This window comes from Schizosaccharomyces osmophilus, chromosome 1 (genome assembly GCF_027921745.1).
Source record: "Schizosaccharomyces osmophilus chromosome 1, complete sequence".
Taxonomy (NCBI): domain Eukaryota; kingdom Fungi; phylum Ascomycota; class Schizosaccharomycetes; order Schizosaccharomycetales; family Schizosaccharomycetaceae; genus Schizosaccharomyces; species Schizosaccharomyces osmophilus.
Genome location: NC_079238.1, coordinates 3,285,358 through 3,310,934, shown reverse-complemented (window position 1 = coordinate 3,310,934; position 25,577 = coordinate 3,285,358). Strand labels below are relative to the sequence as shown.

General features: G+C 37.2%; 9 protein-coding genes across 9 annotated transcripts; 4 read left to right on the top strand and 5 right to left on the bottom strand.

The window, feature by feature from the left end:
• Nucleotides 1-194: 194 nt before the first annotated feature.
• On the bottom strand, nt 195-1,673 carry apm1 (AP-1 adaptor complex mu subunit Apm1; the record flags this gene model as incomplete). Its single annotated transcript, XM_056180313.1, has 4 exons — nt 195-659; nt 702-1,349; nt 1,428-1,533; nt 1,612-1,673. The coding sequence occupies 4 exons, from the start codon at nt 1,671-1,673 to the stop codon at nt 195-197; spliced, it is 1,281 nt and encodes a 426-aa protein (XP_056035975.1).
• Nucleotides 1,674-2,048: 375 nt separating this feature from the next.
• Nucleotides 2,049-3,514, bottom strand: nop8 (ribosome biogenesis protein Nop8; the record flags this gene model as incomplete). Its single annotated transcript, XM_056180312.1, has 2 exons — nt 2,049-3,183; nt 3,246-3,514. 2 exons carry the CDS (start codon nt 3,512-3,514, stop codon nt 2,049-2,051), a joined length of 1,404 nt encoding a protein of 467 aa, XP_056036866.1.
• Nucleotides 3,515-3,841: 327 nt separating this feature from the next.
• On the top strand, nt 3,842-4,279 carry yar1 (ribosome biogenesis protein Yar1; the record flags this gene model as incomplete). The annotated part of the gene is made up of 1 exon (XM_056180311.1): nt 3,842-4,279. The coding sequence occupies one exon, from the start codon at nt 3,842-3,844 to the stop codon at nt 4,277-4,279; it is 438 nt and encodes a 145-aa protein (XP_056036865.1).
• Nucleotides 4,280-4,591: 312 nt separating this feature from the next.
• Nucleotides 4,592-5,354, bottom strand: ubc7 (Hrd1 ubiquitin ligase complex ubiquitin conjugating enzyme E2 Ubc7; the record flags this gene model as incomplete). Its single annotated transcript, XM_056180310.1, has 3 exons — nt 4,592-4,845; nt 4,898-4,955; nt 5,166-5,354. The coding sequence occupies 3 exons, from the start codon at nt 5,352-5,354 to the stop codon at nt 4,592-4,594; spliced, it is 501 nt and encodes a 166-aa protein (XP_056034784.1).
• Nucleotides 5,355-5,871: 517 nt separating this feature from the next.
• tra1 (SAGA complex/ASTRA complex, phosphatidylinositol pseudokinase Tra1) lies at nt 5,872-16,767 on the top strand (the record flags this gene model as incomplete). The annotated part of the gene is made up of 1 exon (XM_056180309.1): nt 5,872-16,767. The coding sequence occupies one exon, from the start codon at nt 5,872-5,874 to the stop codon at nt 16,765-16,767; it is 10,896 nt and encodes a 3,631-aa protein (XP_056034783.1).
• Nucleotides 16,768-16,976: 209 nt separating this feature from the next.
• mcs2 (transcription factor TFIIH complex cyclin Mcs2) lies at nt 16,977-18,037 on the bottom strand (the record flags this gene model as incomplete). The annotated part of the gene is made up of 3 exons (XM_056180308.1): nt 16,977-17,598; nt 17,649-17,722; nt 17,765-18,037. The coding sequence occupies 3 exons, from the start codon at nt 18,035-18,037 to the stop codon at nt 16,977-16,979; spliced, it is 969 nt and encodes a 322-aa protein (XP_056034781.1).
• Nucleotides 18,038-19,831: 1,794 nt separating this feature from the next.
• spo14 (WD repeat protein Spo14) lies at nt 19,832-21,288 on the top strand (the record flags this gene model as incomplete). The annotated part of the gene is made up of 5 exons (XM_056180307.1): nt 19,832-19,948; nt 20,043-20,168; nt 20,217-20,510; nt 20,572-20,913; nt 20,968-21,288. The coding sequence occupies 5 exons, from the start codon at nt 19,832-19,834 to the stop codon at nt 21,286-21,288; spliced, it is 1,200 nt and encodes a 399-aa protein (XP_056034780.1).
• A 766-nt stretch (nt 21,289-22,054) lies between these two features.
• SOMG_01513 (uncharacterized protein) lies at nt 22,055-22,284 on the bottom strand (the record flags this gene model as incomplete). The annotated part of the gene is made up of 2 exons (XM_056180306.1): nt 22,055-22,097; nt 22,142-22,284. The coding sequence occupies 2 exons, from the start codon at nt 22,282-22,284 to the stop codon at nt 22,055-22,057; spliced, it is 186 nt and encodes a 61-aa protein (XP_056034779.1).
• A 598-nt stretch (nt 22,285-22,882) lies between these two features.
• On the top strand, nt 22,883-25,549 carry sul1 (sulfate transmembrane transporter Sul1; the record flags this gene model as incomplete). Its single annotated transcript, XM_056180305.1, has 1 exon — nt 22,883-25,549. One exon carries the CDS (start codon nt 22,883-22,885, stop codon nt 25,547-25,549), a length of 2,667 nt encoding a protein of 888 aa, XP_056034778.1.
• Nucleotides 25,550-25,577: the final 28 nt, after the last annotated feature.

Below are 25,577 nucleotides of genomic sequence, written 5' to 3'. Positions count from 1 at the left end.
CCTCACCTTTCTTATACCTTATCTTTTTCATCAACAATAAAAATCTTGATTTTTATTCCTCCCAAAGTAAAATCATCTTATGAATGTCATTTCTATATTTGTTAAGGATCGTAAACAATATATGTGACAATTAAATGTTCGTAAATAACTATGCTAATTTGCGTCTATAAAATTCTTTTTATTGGTGTGCTCCATTACTGGCGAATGGCATATTCTTTGCCATTCTGCGTAACATATCTAACCCACGGCATAGCATGATAATTCAATTTAGGCTCAGTAATTTTTAAGTATCGTACTTGAATTCCAGAAGTGGTAAAATATGGAATCGCGAAGCTCATTTGAACAGGTCGTTTTGTACGTTTGGCTGTTTCTTCTCCACGGACGCTTGGTAACCCCATTTCTGCTCGCATTAAACACTCCTTTCCCCCAGAAAACTTTTTAATGTTCCAAATCATCGCTGCTTGTTCTGGAGCGTACTGTACATGACCATTGCTCGACTGAAATCGAGGACTATCCGCGTCTTCTGGAACGGGTATAATAATTTTGACATTGTTTGCGATACACCTCTTCTTGAACTGAGCTTTTGCTTTTACCATAAATTCCACACGAGAACCTGAATGAACGACTGAGTCACACTCAACCCAAATGAGAGGTCGCGACTAAATAGGTTAGTTAAAATTATATACACTCGGTAAACATACGTTTGAGCTAAGACGATAAGACATGAGATCAAATTCGCCGTCAGGAGGAATAAAAGAAATAGTTCGATCATTCTCGAACCTTGCTAAACGAACACATTGATGGAATTTTACGTCCTCCATCTCAACTGCATTTCCTTTGATGGTACGACCAGCTGCTTCAAAAAGCACTTTATCATTAAGACCCAGGCGAAGTTCAGGCATTCCTGACAAGAAACACTTCAAATGAACCTTTCCGAGGATATCACTCTGGATGATAGTACCATCAGGTGCAGCGATCAAATTGACGGATTCAATAACGTCCAAAAATACCTCATTTTTACGGTAATGAATCCCTTCTGAACGCCAAGAAATAGCATTTGTCATCGCAATTGGCGGTGCTACTTGTGTTTGAGAGGTATTAGAAGTCTGTGTTATATATTCTTGAAGGATTTTGGTTTCGGTGGTTTGCGGAAATCCAAAATCCATCACTTCGTCTAGCAGTTCATATACCAGCACAAAATTGTCCCGAATAGATTCTTCTTGGAGTTCTTTAAAGTAATCTATAAACAGATCTGCCAATTTTCTGAGAAACACAAGCATCTCCATTGCATCCGTATTCCTTTTAGATAAAGCTAAGAGGTAAACATCGTTATGTTGAACATAAATATACTTTTAAGATTAGTATTAAATAAGAATTGGAGAAAGAGCTGCAAAACACGTCCCGTTGACTTGCCGCTCATTACATACATTAATTCCTTCATGAGTTAAGCAGGGCGTTACACATCCATTTTCTTCTTCCACTTCCGTTATTAATGGTATAAACTTCTCAACAGCTGACAAAGGAACATCGGCGCTACATCGGTTAATGTTGTTCAATGAAGAAGTATGGGTTATTTGCATTTCTGCAAGCATTGTTGGCTTTAAACCTTACCGATAATCCCTAGATATGATGGGTTTCCCTTTTAAATTTAAAATGAATACAGCTGATGCCATTGTATGAAATACTGGGAGTGGGTATCTAGGTCACTAGACAAACACTAGAGGCAGCTAAACATGCAGACTCCACGATTACCGAGGAATAGCGAGAGTTTTTTTATTTTTGAAATGAAGGATGCTTGATTAAATTGAAAGGAAGTTTGATCTCGAATTTTGGTTTTATGTTAGAAGAAAATACGCTATAAGATGATTCAAAAACATCTAAAAGATGAATTGTTTCAATTGATAAGTACGTAGAAACACAGAAAATATTAATTTATAGTAAACCATTGATATATACCCATTGTCCTAAACGCTTAACGACGGCTTTCGATAGAAGCGCTTTTCTTTTTTTTTTTTTTTAAAGGATAAGAGTCCTTCAACACCAAAACACTAAGCTTGGATTTGCTTTTGTTGAGCTCGACGCAGACGCTTTACTGCATCTTTACGCTTGCGTTTGTAATCCCTGGTCAAAAACAAGCGGTTTTCATTCCACCAAGACTCTAAAGCTTGTTTTTGTACAACTTGTTGGCTACAAGGACGAAAATACGGAAAAGAATTTGTTGAGGTAGGGAAAAGCATGGGCCATACTTTCTCGTCTTTAGCAGCAGTAGATTCCACTTGAATAAAAGGCTGCTCTTGAGTTTCCTCCTCACCCATATATTCTGCTTCGTCTTCTTCATTTTCGTCGCTGAGGTCTTCGTCACCACCGCCAAATAAAGAAAAGCCTGCAGCTTCATTTTCGTTGTTTGTAAACATTTCTTTCAGATTTTCAACATTCACAACAGCCGCCTGTTTTTCAGAAGCCTCAAGTTCTTGAGGAACAGAAACTTCATGGGAACCATCCAACGGAATGTTAGCGGTCTTTTGTTCTTCATCTTTGTTATTATCGTCAACAGTGATGCTAGCTTCTAATTCTTTCTTTGACGTTTCGGCCAATTCATCCTGACCAAACAGTTCTGCCAGAACAGATTGCGCCGTGTCCTTGTCTTTTTCACGAAGTTGGTTTATTTGTTCATCGGTGAGTAAACCTCGCTCTTCGGGAACTTCAGCGGCAACTCGTAAATTTTCAAAATCATTTTCCTCAACAGGTTTGGTTCTCAAGTTCGGTTGTTTCGCATGTTGTACAATAAATGAACGAGGAATTTTTCTTCCTGAGTATGTAAGGTAGCAATCGTTATCCGTGTCATACGACGCAGTAGCATTATCCATATTAGGATCAATTTTTCCCCAAAGTTTCTGTAAACAGTTTCTACCCAAAGGATAAAAGCGCTTGACTTTCCTACTTTTCTTGTTGTAGACCTTCAGTAAAGCGATAGCTCGCCCGTAAGGTCCTTTCTTCCATCCCTTACGAGCTGTAGTCTTCCTAACATCTGTATCAGATACAGGATTCATGTCTTTAGCATGTCTGCCAGGTAGGATGATTTCTCCGTGAAAAACAGGATCACTTGGAAGTTCTGGTTCAGAATGATTAGTGGTAGTAGCTTGAGCGCTTGGTTCATCTTCAATGTTCTTCTCCAATTTTAATCTATCACTCCTGTTAGCAAAGAAAGTAACGACCAAAAAGAGCTCCTTTCCATCCTTCCATACCTATCCTTAAAATATGGCTTGGCTTCTTCAATCCTCAACACGCTTTCCTTAAAGGTAGCTTTAGAAAGATGCATTTTGCACTTTCTCCAGTTATCCTCGTTGGTTTCGAATGTAACATATGCAAATTTCTGAAATGTTCCTACAGGAAGCTGTTTTTCAACAATTGTGAATTCGGTAACGTTACCAAAACGGTTAAATCGAGGTTTTAAATCATCTTCTGTAATGGTAGAAGATAGTCCTCCAACAAAAACGCGTTTTGTGATGTCCATGAGGGTAATTAACTGCAATGTCAACAATTATAAAAAATATGCTAATAATAGAACGTGAAAATGCAATTTTTTAATCCAACTTCAAACTCATTACTTGAAAAAGATACAAAATATAAAAAAACCTTTTGTACAAGACACAACCTTCACAGAGTAATAATCGGTTTGAATTCAGCAGTAGAAACAATTCTTGATGGATTGGTGGAGGTGCCGCGGGTTAAAGAACTTGGCCGCGGTAACCACCATAAAAAATTCCTTGGGCCCCTTTCAACGTAAACAAAGGCGATTTAAAGCTAATCTTTTAACCTGTAGGTGTAAACTTGATTCATAATGGATGTTGAAGATCTCATATACGCATGCCGAGCTCCTGACGATGAGATGCTGGATGAAATTTTGGAAAAATGCCCTGGTGAACTAAATCGTAGAGACGAAAACGGAAATTCTGGACTTCATATGGCAAGCGCTAATGGATACACTCATATCGTCCAAAAAATTTTGCCCCATTTATCCCCAGAGACTGTGAATGCTCAAAACTCTAGCGGAAATACAGCCATGCACTGGGCAGCTCTAAATGGACATGCTGATATCTGCAAGTTAGTATTAGAGGCTGGCGGAGATCTTCATCTTAAAAATAACCACGATAAAAGTGCAATTTATGAAGCCGACGTGCGGAATCAACAAAAGGTGATGGAGCTGTTTCTTGATTACGAAATCGCGAAAAGTAATGAAAACGAAGAAACAGAGCCGAATGAGCAGGAAAGTTTTTGAGAGGATAAGTTTCAAGCTTTGTTTGCATATTTTTGGCTTCTCAAATCTTCTGACGGCTTATAATAGAAGCTAACGGCGACTCTATATTTTTGGTTCTTAGTTCTTGGAAAGTTTACAATAGTAGTTAAATTGTACTTTATTATTCTTCAAAAAATAGTTGATGAATTTATTTGTTCGAATATAAATTATTGCAAATGCAGAATCTTTAAAGCTGACATGAGGAGCATAGGAAAGAAAAGTGAGTAATGGAAACAAAAAAAGCGTCAGCAACATAAAGGATAAGTAGAACTTCTATACTTTTTGAATACCATTTTAAAGACCCAAAGTTTTACGAGCTAGCTTTCGGACGACATGGCAATAATACTCATAATTTTCTCTGTATAGTTTGCAGGCGTCTATATTGGCACCACTCTCATCGTTCGGCTCTGCCAACATTGACATCACAGAAAGCAAGATTTTTTCTACAGACTGCACCGGCGACCATCGTTCAGATGATGACTCATACATGTTGGGATCATCTCCAGGAGCATGTAAAATAGAAATACAGACTGTACCATCTGGATAGACTTGAAATTTGTTAATTAAAGAAACATATGGCAACGAAGCTGCGTCTCTTACCGTTAGGATGAAAAAACTCACACTCGAATTTTAATGTGGGTGGACCTAGAGGATAATCCTATAATTCGATTAGCAAAAAATTCAAGCCTATTAACTGAACTCTCATATCAGCTCAATGAGTATGATCTGAAGAGCATACTCATTCAAAGCTTAATGTGGGTATTCTAAAGTTCAATTTATATCTGCTCTTCATTAAGACGCTTAGAATTAATTGAGTCAAAAGAATGGAATGCCCATTTACGAAGAGTCCACACCATCGCAATCATACCGGGGGGAACTTAAGAGACGCCGGATACAACCCACCTTCGTAGGGAGTACCGTCGGGTCCTTGAACCAGGCAATCCCAATAAAAAAAGTCATCCTCATTTGAAGGTCCTGCTGTAATTCCATCAGGACCATTCTCAGTCAACTCCTTGTACTCTTTCATCAAGCGACGCAGTGCCATTGCCTTACTCATTTTGCCGATCTTTGAAATGAATTAATAGTACAACTTTTTTAGGGACCAAGTCTTTTTTGTTATTGTATATTTGTGACAGAAGGAAACTTCCCAAACCTTCTTTAAAAGGTCGAACTTTTCAATTAATTCTAGGTTCCCTAAACTGTTCATTTATTTAGAGGTAGCCAGTACTTCAGTAATGTTGAATAGTGTGCTCTTTAGTATTCACAAGATCATATTAGGAGATTCTTTTGAATAGGAAAAAGAAATGTTTAGATCGCTATAAATAATAGTGAAAAAATATTTCTGTTGTGTAAAAATCCTTTTTTTTACTTAAGAACTGGTCGTAATTTAATCGCTGAATGGTTTAATGAATTTCTTCTGCTAAGAGTTTACAAATCTTAACCGAGTCTTTACTCTAAGCTCACTCCAGTCTTATCCTATTTTATATCCACCACCGTTGACGGTCTTAGACAAAAAATAATAGTAGAGAAGGGACTAACTCAGTTTACATACTGCTATTGGATCCATATATTCCATGGACGGAACACAATGTGAGTATTGGTGTAATCGGCTATGTGATGTTGGATTGGATTCGAAACAGAAGACAAACACTGCAATTGAAATTCGAGATGCATTGGACGATGTATTACTTAGTCAAAGAAGAGTTTTTGAACCTTTGAAACCTCTATTGGAAGCAATTATGATGCTTCTTGAGAAAGAACAACCTGTCTTTTCATCCTTAGCAGCTACTCACCGGCTTCGCATTACCTTACTAGAAGTACTCAAGAAAATCTCAATGTACAATGAGTTCGAAGCTTGGGTTGACAGAACCTTCAAGCTGCTCTTGCCAATTATAGTCAATGATAATGAGGAAATGGTTGTTTTAGCTCTAAAACTAATAGTTCATTTATTCAAAGACTTTAGTGTAGCTTCTAAAGCGCATGTGAACGATTTTTTAAGTCTTGTTGCCGATGCTTACAATTCAATGCCTTCTGTCATTGCAGAAGCTGTCCCTTCACGGTCTGGCCCAAGTACTCCCTCCTCTCATCCTGCCTCTGGGCCTTTATCTGCTTCTCCTACAGAAATTGGCTTTGAATCTACAGGTTCAAAACTCATCCCTAAAGCTTCCTTAAGCTTTAAAATGCTTAATGAATGTCCTGTTATAGTGTTTCTCTTATTCCAATCCTACAAAGACTTAATTCCGAAATGGTTACCTATACTTGCATCCCTAGCTGTCCAATTTATATCTCTTCGTCCAACGCCGCAAGCCGAGGCTCATAGATTAGCTGCCTCCCAAAATGAAGTTTTTTCCGGTGTCGTACCGTCTTTGCGACGAAACTCTCAATATAACGATCTGATGTCTGCCCAAGTCAAATCCTTTTCTTTCCTTGCATATTTAATCCGTGGTTTTGGCCCATCTTTAAAACAGTTCGAGAGTTCGATTGCCCATTGCACAATGCAATTATTCACTGATTGCCCTTCCGAGTTATATCATACAAGGAAGGAACTGCTTGTCGCTACAAGGCATATTCTCTCGACGGATTATTTGAGAAGTTTCATTCCTTACATAGACCAATTGTTGGATATTAAAATTTTAGTTGGCCAAGGTGTAAGTGCTCAACATTATTTGAAGCCAATGGCGTTTAGTACATTGGCTGATTTGCTTCATCACGTACGGATGGATCTTACACCGAACCAAGTGTACAAAGCTATAAATATTTATTTTGGCGTTATTATGGAAGCAAGTTATACTTCTGCAATACAAGCCATGGCTACGAAATTGATTCTAAACATGATAGAGACAATTGTTGCCTTTGACGACTTTTCAGTTCGTCGTCCTCTTTTGTTTGTAATACTTAATAATCTTCTGAGGAAGCTTCAACTCCTTAATTTTGATTTGGAACAACTTCAAAATAATGTGAAAAAGCCTGATGATGTTGATGATGTTAACGATAAAGTCCATGATTTACCAATGTTTAGGAACCCGAGCGCTTCACCGGAAGTTTCTATACCGGACAAGATAAAAGATCGGCTGTTCCTATTTAAAAACATCGTACTTGGATTGAAAACGGTTTTTTATGGATTAAAACAATGTAATTTGCCTGTCCCATCTGGATCAATTTTTACGCAGCAAGAATGGTCGTCAAAGTTACATTTTGGCTCAAGATTTGAATTAGACATTATAAGCGATTTACTCATTGAATGCTTAAAAGGTTTCCGATATTATCAAGTTGAAGAGTCCGAGGATTTTATTAAAAGTGAAAAGTCTGTTTCTTCTTCTCAGGAACCAGTATCTATAGCCCAAACAACAAAGTTGGTGGAACAAAAAGAACTTATAGAGGTTCTAGCAACACTGTACATCCGTATGGATCCTTCAAGTTTTGTTGAGATTTTGGAAACCACTTTTCCAAAAGTTTTTGATTGTTTAGTTGAAAATCTTGCGTTGTTGCACTTGATTCAGTCATGGATGACAGCCGAGTTAACTTCAGTGAACTGTACAAACATTGTCCTCTCTTTTTTATGCAAAAACATTTTGAAAGTTGGCACTGATCAATCTTCGGAAATATCTGTCTTACTTCGTTTATTTAAGCTTGCGTTTATGACCGTTAATGTTTATCCGGAAAGAAATGAGGAAGTATTACATCCCCACATTTCGTTTATAATATCTAGTTGTTTAGAATCTTCTGCTAGTGCTTCACATCCTTTGAATTATGCCTATCTGTTAAAGGCTCTGTTTCGAAATATCAGTGGAGGCAAATTTGACTCCCTTTATAAAGAAATCTTGCCATTACTGCAACTAATGTTAGAATCATTTAATAGGTTAATGTATACTGCTACCCTTACTTCTCACAAAGAACTTTATGCTGAGCTCTGCTTGACGTTGCCTATTAGATTAAGTGTTCTTCTTCCCCATATGAATTATCTGATGAAGCCTCTTGTCATTGCGTTCAAAGGCTCTCCCGAAATTGCTAGTCAGGGTCTTCGAATTTTTGAATTATGCTTGGATAATCTCACTCAGGAATTTTTTGATGCTCTGTTGGAACCTATAATGTCTGATTTATTATCATCACTATGGAATCATTTACGTTTAACTCAATCAAATATGCACTTACACCAAAGTGCGGTTCGGATTTTAGGAAAAATGGGTGGAAGAAACCGACAGATTTCCATTGGTACATTTGGGTTTGATAACATTAAAGGACCGAGCGATCTCTCAGCATTAAAATTTTCGTTCTTCAACTCGAATAAATCAATGGACTTTCATTTTTCCCAGTACTTGTTTGCTGCTTCTTCGACTATATATGATCAAAAGTCATCCCAAACCGAGAAATCTGATGCATTTCGATTTTTAAAGGGTTCTTTGTTAGCCCTTTTTGAATCTTCTGTCGACCCCAATACCATATGGGATAAAGTGCATACAATCTCCTGTAATTTGGCTGAACTTTTAAGCGAGCAAATTGAGAATATAAACGTTTATGGGTTAGGTCCTATAAAAAATGAGAAGTTTTATCAACAAACCTTAGTTGTATCTACAATTTTTAAGTCTTTGATTGAAGCTCAAGCGTTCAGCAATTTCAAAGATGAAGCCGGTTTTGTTCTTCAACGTTCAGCTGAATGGATTGTAATTTCCAGCGTATTAAGGTTTTATGAAAACTTGGCTTTAAAAGATCAGCAGGAAGTATTTATAAGGGAAGCGAATTCAAGCTATCTTGACATTACAAGTTTTATTGATGGAATTTTACTCTCTCTGTGTTCCGAAAATACTACAACAAGAGAAAATTCGTTGGCTTTGATGAATCACTATTTAGATACGCATAAAGTTTTGATGGATTGTGAGTCCAATATTTGGAAACTCCCTAGCTTCCAGCAGCTTTTTAGAACGTTGTGTCAATATTGTTATATGGAATTATGGTACCAGAAAAATGCTGGATTTTTAGGGCTAAGGGCTTTATTTTCATGCACATTAGATAAAAGGCATTGGCTTGAATATAAACTGACAGAAATACTGAGAGCCTTATTTTTTATTTTGAAGGATACTCCATCAAACTTTGGCGTTCTACGGCTAGCTGAAGTTCAGGAATTTGTAATTGATGTGGTAAGACAATACTGCACCGACAATGTTGCTCACCTTGAAGATAAACTTAAACATATATCTTCAATTTTTATGCCCTTTTGTCTCGAATTACCCCATCCAAATGATCAAATACGTGCAACGGTTAAGCAATTAATTGAAACTATTTCAAAAGATTGTGGGATTACTATTGAAACCCTCTTATCTCCTGCGAAAGAAGCATTACTGGGTCCTATATTTGGAAAGCCGTTGAGAGCGCTTCCGTTTACAATTCAGATTGGACATATAGACGCCATAAATTACTGTTTACAGCAGGCTCCATCATTCCTGGGCTTAAGCGATGAATTGATTAGATTGTTTCGAGAAACTATAGCGTTAGCTGATGCAGAAGACGATGCTTTAGTTACGATGTTGAAAACTTCACAAAGCAAAGATACATCGTCGTTAAGAAAGTTGCGGGCTACCTGTTTACAATTACTTTTTTCTTCTCTGGTAACCTTGAAATTTGACCATCCTCAACATTTCCCAACGAGAACTAAAATAATTGCAATCTTCTTTAAGTCTTTGTATTCATCTCAACAAGATATATACTCTGTGGCTATGTCTGCGTTAAAATATGTGTTGTCCCAAAATCAAAAACTACCGAAAGAATTACTTCAAAGTGGCTTGCGACCTATTCTGATGAATTTATCAGATCACAACAAGTTATCTGTTAATTGTCTTGAGGGTCTTTCTAGGCTGTTAAGACTGCTGACGAATTATTTTAAAGTTGAAATAGGTCGAAAATTATTACAACACTTTTCAGCGCTGTCTGACACAAATGAATTGGAACGTTTGTCGATTTATTCCTTGAATAGTAATCAAAGGATAGATGTTATTGTCACGCTCGTTAGTGTTTTTAAAGATTTGCCTCCTTTATCAGTGCAGTTTTTGGGTGACTTAATAACATCAGTGGGAAATGTTGAAAAAGTTATTCGTCGGTTTTTGTCAAGCCCATTGAGACGCCCTTTAAATAGTTTTTTAAATTTTCATGCTAAAGATTCTTGGGTTTACGCTATTAACCATTTAAGCAACCCTGACATAGTTGCCTGGCATTTGCAAGCGTTGAAAGATCCAGCATGTGATCAACTTCGTGAAATTTCTGCGTCGTTTTGGGACAAGATTGTTGAACTAGTTTCCCAAACTTTAAGTTCCGATAACTTGACACCGATATTTGCGGTAAGCGTTATGGAGGAAATGTTTTCTAATGTTGGCACAATTTCAAATGCGGGTGTCGTTTCTGCTAAGTTGATTGTACTTTCCAAATCTATATACGAAACGTTAAATAATTTCAATGGTTGGGCGTATCTTTGTCTTTCGTCTTGTTTGGATTCAATAACTAAATTATTGCTGTCATTATTGGATTTAATAGACAAAAAGTTAGAATTTGCACTTGAGGTTTTTCGATATAAAGCGGAGGACATAAATAATTTTTTGCCTACATACATTGATATTTTATGTCAATCTTTACTTGAAGGAAATGCGTCTAGCAAAAAGAACGTTTTTCTTATTTGCTCAAGCATATTGGCTGACAAATCTGTAAGACCGTCTTTCAAGTCTTTTTTACTTGAAAAAGTAATGAATCCTCTTATTTTTTCAGCTGTTCAAGAAAATAATTTTATCGATAAGGAAGTTGTTCACGCAGTATATAATAATATATGGCGTTTGTCTGTCCGCGAAGTTAGCGACAGTTTAACAACCTCGGATTCTTTTCGAATGGAAATTCTATGTTTGTCTACAGGTCTTTGTAAATATCATTCTAATATGCTGAATGATTACAGAAAAAGCATTATAATGTCAGCTTGGAATTATTTGAAATCAGACGACCCGATGGTGAAACAAGCTGCATATGCAGCCGTTTCTTGCTTTATTGCTGTCTATGATACTCCTGCTAAAATTGTTACCCCTGTATACGTATCCTTATTAAAAGCATACCAATCGGAGGTTCGATCATTTTTGGATTTTTCCTTGGATTGTTTACTTCCTGTTTTAGTTACCCGTCTTCCAAGCCCATCTGATGCTTCTTTTCCTCTTTGGGCTAAGCTTCCGCGTCTTGTTTTATCCGAGGACATGCAAAATATCTCTCAGTCTTTAAATGTTTATCGAATCATTTGCAAAGCACCTGATTTGTTTTTCAAAAACTCAAAACATTTTGTTGTTCCAATTATTAATGCATTACCCAAGCTGGTTTCCTTATCTGGTCATGAACCTCGTTTTCTTGCTATAGATTTGGTCAATGTTCTCTACCTATGGCAGAAAAAGTTGCTTGATTCTGATACACCTAACATGTCGTCTGATACTATCTTTCCCATTTCTGTGATTGAAACCGTACTATCATTTCTCATTAAATACCTGTCTTTTTTCCCGGAGCAAGTCGAGTCTGCCGGTTTGACCAAAAAAGCTCTGCAAACATTTAGTCAGTTTTTGAAAATTCCAAGATGGGGTGAGTACAATTTTGGCTGGGATTTTTTTGAAAAATTACTAGCTAAGACAGATAATGATGAGAAAGCTGCTATAATCATAGCGAATTCATGGCAAGTTTTGGGTGTATATTTGGAACATAAAGACTTACATTTTGTTCAAAGAGAGCATACCAACATAATTAAATTAATAGACAAAAATTTGAGGTCTGGAAGATTGAATATTGCATCTTCTCTTAAGAAGACTATAATTATTTTACTAGAAAGTCGTCCAACTGTGGTCGAAGATGAGGAAGAAGTTACGGAAGTAGATGAGTTTAAGCAATCTTTCACATCACTTTTGCACGACAATCTTTCAAATAGTTCGAATGTGGAAGCGACAATTTGCTATTTGCAAATATTACAAGAGGGTCAGCCCGAATTATTAGATGCCTTGTTGACAGCATTAAACAAAGTTTTTCAAAAAATTGCAAAGGATCATATAGTTGCTTCTTTACAAAATTCCTATCAATCAGCGGTTAAGACGAATGTTCCTGCTATTAACGATTCGGCAAACCTGCTGGTAGCATTAATCGATATTATAAAAGTTAGAATGGCTGCATTGGGTGATCAAAGGCGCTGGTTTTTAAGTGTTGTAGTTCAACTAATTGAGAAAAGCGCCAGCTATCATCTTTGCTGCCATATTCTTAACGTAACCAAGGAATGGGTAGTCATAAAAAGGGATTCATTCCTCACGGTTAAGGAAAAAACAGCATTATTATTAAAAATGAAGACCTATGAAGGAAGATTTAATAATGAATTGCATAAGCAAGCGAATAATTTGGTATCTTCGATTTATCGTGGTCCTGCTTTTGTTCAGACAGAACTGACGGCACGTTTAAAGCAGGCATTTTTATTAGCTACAACCTATCGTGATTTTGAAACAAGGTTAGATTTTATGACTATTCTTGACTCTAGCATGTCACGAAATGCTTACTCAAGGTTAAAGTATATTGTTGAAGCCAGTAGTTGGGATTCAATTCCAAACTTTTACTGGATCAAACAGGCTAACTACATATTGCTTGGTGCAATTAATACAGATGATAAAGTTATTTTGTCAGAGAACTCTCTAAGGTTCCTTTCAATTGACGATGTAGCACACGGGATACCGAGCATCAATTTGGACCCCAGTAAAAGATCACAGTCTGAAAAGTCCCAAGTCAAGCTTGAACTATTCCGGGAACAAAATATGTTCTTTGAACAGATCAAGGACTTAAAAATTTCGGAATTGCTAATTCCGTTAATGCATTTACAGCTCTTAAGTGATCAGGAAGCTTGTAAGTTGTGGAACGAGGTTTTTCCTCTGGCTTGGTCCACACTAGATGGTTATGATCGTGATGATTTGTCAAAATCTTTAATTTATTTACTCACACGTGAATTCCATATTAAGCAAGTCAATAATCGTCCGAACGTTATCGGGACACTCGTTTCGTCGTTTTGCAATTGCTCACCAAAAATTGAATTACCTCCACATCTCGTCAAGTATTTAGGAAAACTTTATGGTATATATCACGATGCCATTATATTTTTGGAAGGTCAGCTGGAAAATTCAGAGGATCTTTACCAGAGCATAAAAATTCAGGAAAGTCGAAATGATGCCATATCTGAATTGTATGCTTCCTTAAGTGAAGAGGATATGTTTTATGGGCATTGTCGGCGAACCTCAAAATATTTGCAAACACAAGTTGCTTTGTCTTATGAGCAACTCGGTATGTGGGGAAGAGCTCAGCAGTTGTACGAGCAGGCACAGACCAAAGCGAGAAGTGAAGCGTTCCCTTTTTCTGAGTCCGAGTACAATCTTTGGGAAGATCATTGGGTATTATGTGCTCAAAAACTACAGCAGTGGGATGTTTTAACGGAGTTGGCAAAGCATGAAGGTTCATCAGAGTTATTGTTGGAATGTGCCTGGAGAATTAGTGACTGGTCTAGCAACCGAGAATCTTTAGAAGTCGCCATCAAAAGTCTTTCTGATATTCCTACTCCCCGAAAACTAACATTTCAGTCATTTATGACCTTGCAAAAATCCTTAAATCAACCGACGTCTGTGAAAGAATTTCATCAGACTCTAGCTGAAGCTATACACTTAGCTTTGTTAAAATGGCATCAACTTCCTGAAAAAATAAATCAATCGCACTTTCCTCTTTTACATTTGTTTCAACAATTCGTCGAATTACAGGAGGCTTCTAATATATACTCGTATTTAAGTTCTATAAACTCTCAAAATCTTCCTACGAATGTTCAATGTATAAAAAGCGCCTTACAGGTATGGCAAGAACGTTTACCAAATGTTTGGGATGATATTGGTCTTTGGAGAGATCTTTTATCTTGGCGACAAATAATTTTTTCAATGGTTAACCGAATTTATCTTCCTTTGATTCCGAAGGTTCAATCCACTGGCAATGACCCTTCGTCGTCTTCTAATACCTCGTTTTTCTTTCGCGGCTACCATGAAACAGCTTGGCTGATAAATCGATTCGCTCACGTTGCCCGCAAACATAAGCTTCCTTCCGTTTGCTTGAATCAACTTACTAAAATTTATTCGTTACCTAACATTGAAATTCAGGAAGCATTTTATAAACTCCGGGAGCAGGTCCTTTGTTATCTGCAAAATCCAAAAGAACTAAAGGCTGGACTGGATATAGTATCAAATACAAATCTTATGTATTTTAATTCTCGTCAAAAGTCCGAATTTTACTCCTTAAAAGGAAAGTTTTTGGAAAAGTTGGGTAGAGATGATGAAGCTAACCAAACTTACGCTGCAGCTGTTCAGGTTGATTTGGGCTTATCGGAAGCATGGGCAGAATGGGGTCGATATAACGATCTTAATTTCCGGAAATCACCAGAAAACATCAGTGCTGCTTGCAACGCAGTAAGCTGTTATCTTCAAGCCGCTGGTACTTATGAAACTTATCATGCTAGAAAGATGTTAGTTAGAGTATTATGGATTTTGAGTTTGGATAACGAAGAAAAATTGATAACAAAGAGTTATGAATCTTACAAAGGCGAAATCCCAGGATGGCACTGGCTTACGTTTATTCCGCAGCTTCTTAATAACCTTGCCAAAAACGATAAGCGAGTCGCACCACAGGTTTTAAAGAAAGTAGCCAAGTCTTATCCACAAGCATTATTTTTCCTTTTGCGGACTGCTAGAGAAGAGCTATTTCAGTTGAAACGGGCTGAAACTACAAGCCAGGAACAACAAGCAGTTAAGTCAGAGACAACAGAGGATTTTCCCGCAAAGCCTTCTTGGGATTATGCTGATGAGATAATGTCGATTTTAAAAACGGCTTATCCATTGATGGCTTTAACTATGGAAACCTTGGTTGATCAAATTCAAACTCGTTTTAAAGGTGAGAATGATGAGGATGCATTTCGACTTATAATTGCTTTGTTAAACGATGCTATGCAGCATAGTATTCGGTCCGGGATATTGACAGAAGAAACTAGACGTCCATCTTCAACGGAATCGAACTTAAGTTTATTTGTGGATAATATTTTACCAACACCATATAAGGAAAAGTTTAGGCGAGAATTTATTGACACTCCAATGGGGTTGAAAGCATATATTAGACAACTGAGAAAATGGAGATCATATTTTGAACGTCTTCTTGGTAAAGCCCCTAAAAAGCAATATTTGGAGCATTATAGTTCCTTCCTTTGTGAATTTCACCATCAGAAATTTGATGAAATTGAAGTTTTTGGCCAATATCTGTTACACAAAGACAACAACAACAACTTTTCATGCATCGAACGGTTTTCACCGGAGGTTGAATTCGTTGTCGGACACGGAGTTTGCTACCGAAAAATCATTGTTCGTGACAATGGTGGAAAACTACATTCTTTCGTAGTCCAGTATCCTTCGGGTAGGAATTGTCGACGTGAAGAACGCATCATGCAATTCACCAGGTATTTAAATGATGCATTAAACGCCAACACAGAAACAAGACGTCGTTGTCTGAATTTTTATGTACCTGCGGCAGTACCACTATCGTCTCATATACGACTGTTACAAGATCAGCCATCTTCTGTGTCATTACAGAGAGTTTATGAAGAGTATAGTGACATGAAGAAATTTTCAAAAGATGAACCTGCAAATGCTTTTACCGATGAGTTGTCAAAGTGGATGCAAAACGCAGCATCGCGATTTACTTCCGAGTCTAATGAAAGTGAAAAACAAGCTACAAAAAAGGAACTGTTCACGAAACGATTCACGATTTATGAAGAAATCCAAAAACTATTTGTTCCTTCTACCATGTTAAAGGATTATTTTAGCAACACTTTTACGAATTTCTCTGATTTCTGGCTTTTCAGGAAGAGTTTCTCTTATCAATATGCTTGCTTTAGCTTTTTGACGTATATATTGAGTATTAATAACCGGGTTCCCAGCAAAATATACTTTTCTAAGAAATCGGGCAGTGTGTGGACTAGCGAAGCTTTGCCTGCAATGATTTCTTCGTCTCCTGTGTATCACAATGGGGAAGTGGTTCCCTTTAGGTTTACACCAAACATTAGCGAGTTTATTGGAAGAACGTGTAGGGATGGTTTACTGGGTCCATCAATAATGGCTATTGCTCGTGCCTTATCCAAACCAGGTTTTGATTTGAATATGATACTAGGCATCTTTGTCGCGGATGATGTGCAATGGTGGATAAATCAACACAATAAGCCCCAAACTGCTGGGTTTGATTTTAGGGAGAAAGTAATCAGCAATTCCGACCTTATTGTTCGCAGAGTAGCGTCATTAAGTCAGGTAGCTTTTGGTAATTTACCCGTCAATCAAACCGCTATTGACTATTTGACCCAGGCTTCAAGTGCTAAAGTTTTGGCCCAAATGGATGTACTGTGGGCTCCGTGGATTTAATCGACTTTTTTTTTTGAAGTATTTGATGTACTTAATTTTGGATTAATGGTTCACAAAAAAAAAAATAAATAAATAAAATAAAAGTTGAAGGAAATGAAATTATACGAACTCAATTCCTTTAGAAAAGAATCATGGAATAGTTCTATAGACTAGTCAATTGATGATTCTGAACGTTATATAGTCATAATTTTGATAACAATGAAATGATATTATGCAAAAGGATTCACGTCTAGCTGATCGGTTGAATTACTCAATTTCTGTTTCTTATTACCTAATGAAGTTTCTTCCTCCATGGCCTTCCGTTTTAGATATAAAGAGCTGTTCTTTTTTTTTAAGGGATCCATACAAAAGTAAAGTTTTTTTCCACAGTCTTTAGCTTTTTCTCGATCCAACCTTGCATTTTTGGTGGAATCAAGCGCGCTAGAGATAGAAACAATCAAATCATGCGTCGAGTTGATGGATTTCGCTTGTAAATAATTGATACAAAGAGAAGGATTTGTATGGTAAATTCCAGATAGCGCAATGATACTTGGAGAATGATAAAAATACATGTCTGAGTGTAATGTTTCGACCAGAAACCTTTTAGTCTGGTCATGGCATTCAAATAAGGTTTCCACTGGAGTTTCAGGAATAGCAACCTGAAAGTCCAAGAGGAAACCTTGAAGCGGTCGGAAAGGAAGCCATATAAACAAATCCCAATTCAAAGCTTGGCAGACATTGAATTCATACTCCAGAACTTGATCGGGTGTAGTTTTTGGAAGATTTTTACAGAAATGCTCGATTGGTAGATAATGGTCATTCGTTTTTGTTGCTAGGTATAATGATGTAAATCTGCGTTTTCGATAACAGTTAGTTTTGTACGAGTAATGGAGCAAACATACGAAATAATTTTTGGGTTATATTCCATAACAGAACTGGTCAGATAAAACCTCTTAAAGAAAAGCGTGGCTGTAGCCTACAAAAGTTAGTTTAAGCAACTAGGTCTTGATGCACATACACGAATGTGAGTAGGCAAAGACATTGTCGACGAAAGAGCATTTAACTGGCATGCATAGTAATTAACCAGCTCCATTTCTTCGTTTTGATCTAGAGTAGGGGGCAAATCGTTGTCTGAAGCATCTTTATTTTGGAGAGCTAAGTCTTCTAAAAGTCGCTGACGAACAACTTTTGTAAATTCTTGATTAACATCTATCCTTCTTTTCTGTAATCCCTCTTCCGTAAAAATCCAATCACGGAAATGACTCGATTGACGAAACCGGTCCTCTGCCATAATCTTGATTTTAACGAAGAAGTACGGTAAATGAACGAATGTATTCCAAAAGTAAACAACTTCTCAAAAATTGATATAAGAGAATCTATATAGTAAACATCCTATGCCAAACGAGCTTCCAATATGTTAAATTTTGGTTCTGAAAACAAGAGGTTATAAGCAAGGTGTTTCAAACCGTAGTACGTTCGTTCACTCACTAAATTGATATATCGTAATATTACCAAATATTAAAAGTGTTTTTGACATTATTGTCTGTGCGGCAGAAGATTCCGTGTATATAAGATAATATACTGGATAGTATTATCATTGTGAAATGATTTGGAGTAATATGGTACCTCTGACAAAAACAAATACTGGTCCTGTTTCATTAGCAGATGATTGCAATCAAAATCTGAATTTGTATTTTTTCCCTTGAAAAGTAGTAGATACATGCCCTCTTGGGGTGAGTGGAATCAGAATAACAGCCAAAAGTGCCAATGTTTAGTACCCACATCTATTAAATAGTCCTGAAACAGAAAAAGCTACAAATAAGTGTTTAAGCGCACTTAAACTTAATTCCCGCTGTTCCATAGTTAGTCTATTAAGAGAGGGTTATCTTATGAAGAAGGGTTTACCTGTTCACCACAGAATCCATACACCACTTGTCAGTGAAATCTCTAATATTACATTACATAGTCTTATATTTATAATACTATCTGGTATATAAATGTGTACTAACGTAAATAAAAACAAAGAAACAACTGATTATTTCAATAAAGAATATTCATTGAAACGAGTTCATTTGTATTAAAATTCTTTTTTATAACTTTACTATATAAGAACCCACTATTACTAGACAAAATCCTCAGTTGGGAAGATTTTTTAGCAGAGCTCATTGACTTGTTTGATAACTTACTCATTAGTAACATCAGACTGTTACTAAACATATATTCTTCCAGATTTTTAAAAATAATTAAAAGCTACATATAATAATGCGAAAAGCAATTGCTGTTGTATTCAGCGTACTTTTGTCATATTCTACAGAGTAATTTGCTGTGATACCAGGTAAAAAACAAGTGTATCACAACAAAGTATTGGTAAACCTTCAAAGAACTCAGTCGTTTAGAGTGTAGTATATGAAGGTCTATTTATTTTTTCATTTGAGACCGTGCTTACTTTTTTATTCATTATTTATTGTATGACTCCAAATTTCGTTCAAGTGTTGAGAATATGTAATTGCACGAATGTTAACTCATAACATAATCATTCACAAAAAAATTCAAAATGATAGCTTAAGTAACAACCAGAGAATTTCATGAAAACACATTTTTTCGCAATGCAACTAGATTATAGACTTCTATGAATTGTGATTTCAGTAAACAAGTTCAATTGCTTCGAAACCTGCCAAGTCAAACAGTTTCAAATGCGAATTAATAGTTGCAACCACCGAAAAACCACTAGCAATGCCATTAAAATCAAGTCTAATAGAAGAATGGAATTCACTTTTTGGTTTTTTAGTGTCTAAGTGTCATTTTCATGAAAGTTGTAACGAAAACGTATTTCTTAACAATAACTGCTAGCATCTCTTAGGGTACAATAAAGTAACATTCGAGGATCTGGTGCATTACTATTAACAACATACAAGACACGAAACATCTTGTTCACGTCACGGCGATTCTTCATTTGAAAGAAATTGAATTATTTATTTCGTTTTGTTAGAAGATATACGAGAAACTTTTCTGTTTCTTCGGGTAAGATATACATATATTTTACTGCATTCCAAAAACGTTTGAGGATATCGGATTGGTGTGAACAATGAGTCAATTAAAACAGTTGTCCTTTCCAGCATATGCCGTATGCTGGATGAATAAAAACTTGCTCGCTGTTGGTGGAGGAGGCGGTACTACGAAATCAGGAATCAAAAACAAATTGGTATGACCTTGCGCGTTATAAATGTAACATTGAACGTTCTTGTTACAGAAAATTGTTGAAAGGTTTTTCGCAATGTCTATTAACTGATATTTAGCAATTGATATTGTATGATGAGACAGAACCTGAAACCGGCGAAGGCCTTACCAAAATTGAACTAGAAAAGGATATAGAGCTTGGGTCCAACGACGATGCGGTCATGTCATTAGATTATTTTCACAATGTGGGTATTAATTATTTGATTTACGACACTAATCATCTACTGGTTTAGACTTTAATCGCAGGAATTAATAGCTCGCCGGAGGGAAGTAAAAACAAACATTTCAGAGTGTTTGAAAGCAAAGATGGATCATCAAAAAATTATGAGGAAACACAACAATTCCTACTTACCGAATTCAGCAATGATATTCAATACCAACGACTGTGTAAATACGATTCCCATCATTCGGTTATCTATGTTTCCTGCACAAACCAAAAGTTTTTTGTAATCTCTGATAGCGATTGCAGTATATTGTTTGAAAAGGAAGACTGTACAGTGTATGATGTTGATTTTGGTGAAAACAAGGTAAGATTCAAAACTTGGGTTTTAAGCACGGTTTCCATTGACATTGCTGACATATTGATAGTTTGCACTTGCAGTAGACGATCGGGTAGAAATTTACGACTGGAAATCGTTTCAACTAGTACAAGTTTTGTATATGCCAGAAGAAAATGCGGTCGTTCGAGGCATAGGGATGCTAAACGAACAGAATATTGTCGCGGCCTATTATAATATTAGAAATGGTCAGCGTTATACAGGTTTGGTCAGGTTTGACTATTCTCCAATGGAACAATCGTGGGTATTTGCTTCTATGAAGACGCTACGCAATGCAAAAGGAGTGACCAAGTTTTGCATGGATCCTTCGAGTGGGATGATTATTGTAGCGACTGCTGATTGCAAAGTGCGCTTTATGACATTGAATTTGACTGTAAGTGAGCAGTGATTTTGAAACGTTTGATGTAAGCCGCTAACATATTTTTAGACACTTTCCAGTAATACTGTACATCACCTTCCGATTACCGACATGAGACTATCCCCGGACTCTGAGATCCTTGCCAGCGTTTCTGCTGATGGACAGTTGTGCATCCATTACTCTGGCAAATATAAACAATTAAGTACTGTAAAGCTTGAAGACCCTGGACTGCTGATTCGTTTTTCTCTCATGCTACCATTTATCATTGGTGTTTTTTACTTTTACATGCATCACCTCTTTCCAGGCAGAAGGATGCACGCCATCTATTGCTTCTTCCAACTCTTATTAGATTTTATTTCTAGGTGCACGATTAGAAATTCCTCTGTGTAAAACAAAATTGAGCTTGGGCATCCTTTATCCCCAGGCTTTGATCCAAGTAATAGAAAAAAAAGGACTATTCTTCATTCTAGATTAGATCACATATATCTTTTCTATAAAATTCGTTTCTCATTCAAACGCACAGTTGCAAGAAACTCTGAATTGGTTCTCTATTTCGTTTCTTTCTTGAGCTTTCGTTTATCCAAACGAACCTGTCCAACTTTTGCATCCATGTTTCCAGCTGCAATGCAATGTAGAAGTACATGATCCATGCAATCTGAAGCATTCTTTTCTCAACGCTGGGAATTAAATCTTCCTATGATAAACTTCCTTCTTTTTCACTTTTTTTTTTTATTTTTTTTTTATTTCGCAGTGCAAATCCTACAGCAATGATGTCCCTGATAAACCACTACAAATTGAAATTAATGTGCCAATCTCACCAAGAGCATGCAATTTCCATTTCTTCCACTGCTGGGGTAGCAGTAATCCCATTGCATCTATGTAAACAATGCGGCCGTCGTAGTTTTTTGAAGACGATTCAAAACCAAGGTCAAAATCAAGTCTCACAACAAAATGTTCATTTCATTGTATTTTCTGTATTTTCTTTTATTTATTTCTGATTTTTTTTTCTATTTATTTATTCTTTTTTTTATCAGTCAGAGTCTTCTGACCTTCCCTTCTCGCGCCACATCCTTTCCCATCAAGATTTCCACCTATATCTACTTGTTTGCGCAATCAAGACCCCCACACGGTACCACATGAAAATGATCCCGTTCGATTATTGAGAGCGCGATTGCACCATCGCTGAGGAGGATTCGTAACTCAAGTGAAATCATAAAAAGTCCAACTTCTCCATATAACATACCCATCGCTCTGAAAATATTTTCGCTCTCTACCAACCTCTTGGTTCAGTAAGGTACTATAACGGCTATATAAAGTGCTGTTTTTCGTGGATCCTTCTGACAAGTACGGGGTATTTGTCGCAGAATCGCTTGATCGTTGGCGCATTTTTTTTTGAGTTTAAAAGTTTTGTCTCTTGCGAATTCCGTGCTACTTCATTTGGTTCTTGAAAGAAAATTTCGCAACTGGTTTCTTCTGTATTTTCTTTTTGTTTTCTGTTTTCTAAAAAAAAAAAGCTTTTAAAAGATTGCCGGCTATTCCCTTCCATTTAATTCGCGTCGAAACTTTCCGTTGGCGAATCTTTCCCGCCAAATTTTCACTGCACAAATCGTTATATGAACGTTGGAATTGCTTAATTCTTATACCCCTTAGCTTTTGCCTTCCTAATATCTTTCTATACGAGAGTTAGGTTCGCTAGCGTCGTCTAAAAATTGTTGAATCACCCATTCAACAAGCATTCGAAAACTTGAAGGATTCAACAGGTTCCTACATATTCCTCTTTCACTTTTCTCCCCTTCTCACTTTCGTTTTCCTGCATCCTTGTTCTTATTCACTTTTCTCATTTTCATTTTTCTTTATTACCATTCACCCCCAATTTTACCTTATATTTTTAACGCTACTTCGCATCGTTTCAGACTTTTTTTAATTTTTTCCCCTTGTTTGTACTACGTCAAAACCAGGAAACCTTTCATTTTAATTAATAATCATGAAGTTGCTTTCGCGCCTTCGTCAATATTTTACCGAACCTGTGGACATCCCTCAGAGTAATGCTCCCGACCCAAATACAAATGCTCAACCTTTACACGGAGGAATTGCATATCCTCCCGAAACCGCTCGTCCCAACGAAGATGAGCCTTCTCCTTCAAGCAAAAAGGGTCCCACAGTTCGTGTGGTTCGTCACACTGTATTAAATCAACCAAACAACAGCTCTTACTCCTACTCATCCAACGATAGAAATGTCGAGCTCACGTATGGCGAATATGAGGAGCAACTCCCCACTGTCCTTGGCTGGCTTCGCTCACATGTCACCGATAACCTTGGAAGTCGATCTCTTAACTATGTGAAATCCCTTTTTCCCATCATTCAATGGCTTCCCAATTACAATTTCCATTGGCTGATTTTTGATTTAATTGCTGGTATAACTGTAGGCTGCATCGTTGTCCCCCAAGGTATGTCTTATGCTAAGGTCGCCGGTCTCCCTGCTGAATATGGTCTTTACTCTTCGTTTGTTGGTGTTGCCATCTATTGTTTCTTTGCCACTTCCAAAGATGTTTCAATTGGTCCCGTGGCTGTCATGAGTTTAGTCACTTCAGAAGTTATCAAAAACGTATCCGCCAAAGATCCCACGTATACAGCTCCTCAAATAGGTAGTTGTCTAGCTCTTTTAGCAGGAGCAATCACCTGTGCTATCGGCTTGTTGCGTCTCGGTTTTGTTATTGAATTTATTCCTATCCCCGCTGTTGCTGGCTTTACAACTGGCTCCGCACTAAATATTATTTCAGGACAAGTTCCCTCATTGATGGGTTATAAAAAACTTGTGAGCACACACGGCGCAACATACCGTATCATCATTGGTACCCTAAAAAACCTGCCTCATACTAAGGTAGATGCTGCTTTTGGACTTGTTAGTTTGTTCATATTGTACGTAATTCGCTACTCATGCCAATTTTTGACTCGCCGTTATCCAAGAGGTCAGCGAGTGTTCTTTTTGGTTAATGTTTTGCGTAGTGCAGTTATCATTATAATAGGTACTGCTATCTCTTACGGTGTGTGCAAAGGTCGCCGAGAGAATCCCCCCATTTCAATTTTGCTCACCGTTCCCAGAGGCTTCCAACATGTTGGTGTTCCAACAGTAACTAAAAAGCTTTGTGCTGATATGGTTTCTGAGTTACCAGTGTCGGTAATTGTCTTACTTCTGGAGCATATCTCAATCGCTAAGTCTTTTGGTCGTGTTAATGATTACAAAGTTATCCCCGACCAGGAACTTATTGCAATGGGTGTTACGAATTTAATTGGTGTTTTTTTTAACGCATACCCAGCAACTGGCTCCTTTTCTCGTTCCGCAATCAAAGCTAAATCGGGTGTGCGCACCCCATTAGCTGGAATCTTTACGGCTGCAGTTGTAATTTTAGCTTTATACTGTCTCACCGGAGCATTTTATTATATCCCAAATGCTGTTTTATCAGCTGTAATTATCCATTCTGTCTTTGATCTAATTCTTCCCTGGCGCCAGTTGGTCCTCTTTTGGCGTATGCAGCCCCTTGAAGCTATAATTTTTTTAGCATCTGTTTTAGTATCTGTTTTTTCGTCCATTGAAAATGGTATTTATACGGCTGTTTGCTTATCTGCTGCTTTATTGCTGTTCCGTATTGCCAAGCCTTCAGGTTCATTTTTGGGAACCCTGAAAATAGCAAATAAGAGTCTTGGTGGTGACGATGTTGGTGTTATCCGTGATATTTATGTGCCACTTGACCAGCAAGGCGTTAATCCGAATTTGGTTATTCGTGACCCTCCTCCTGGAGTGTTAATATTTCGCTTACAGGAAAGCTTTACTTACCCAAATGCTCAACACGTCAATTCGATGCTTACTTCAAAGGCGAAAGACGCTACACGACGAGGAAAAAGCACTCAAATCAAGAAAAAGCAGGATAGAGCTTGGAATGATCCTCCACCAAAAAAACAAAAGAAAGGCGTTAAAATTGAAGATAGACGACCTCTTCTTCGAGCTATTATTCTTGATTTTAGTGCCGTAAACCATATTGATACAACAGGAGTGCAATCTCTTGTGGATACTCGCAAAGAATTAGAAAATTATAGTGGTGATGAAGTTGAATTTCATTTTACTGACATCAATAGCGGTTGGATTAAACGAACTTTGATTGCCGCCGGTTTCGGAAAGCCTCGAGATGCAACCAAGTACACAAGTCGGTCAATTGAAGTTGGTAGTGCTGCACCATTACGCGACATTGAAAACCCCATGGTCACTGATTCATCCCAACTGTACATGCCAAGTACAGTAAGAATGAATAGACCACAGCGTCAATTCGATGAAGAAGCAGCAATCGAAAACACAACACCAGCTAATGAATACGATGATGGAGAAGATTCGGATTCCCTTTCTAATCCTGATGACAAAAAGGGTGGCGGTAATCAATTGCAATCCGCTTTCTCACATAAGGAATACTGTCCTGTTATTTCGACGAAAAATCCGTTCTTCCATGTGGACGTTACTAGTGCGATCGTAGATATTTCTCAGAGAAATGTCCTTGACGTGAACTATAATCCACATATAACACAAACAGAAATAGAAACAGATACCGATAATGCGGAGTCAGTCGCAGTGGAACAAAACAAAGATAAGCCTTCCACATAAATTTTGATTAAAAACTAAAGTTGGAAAT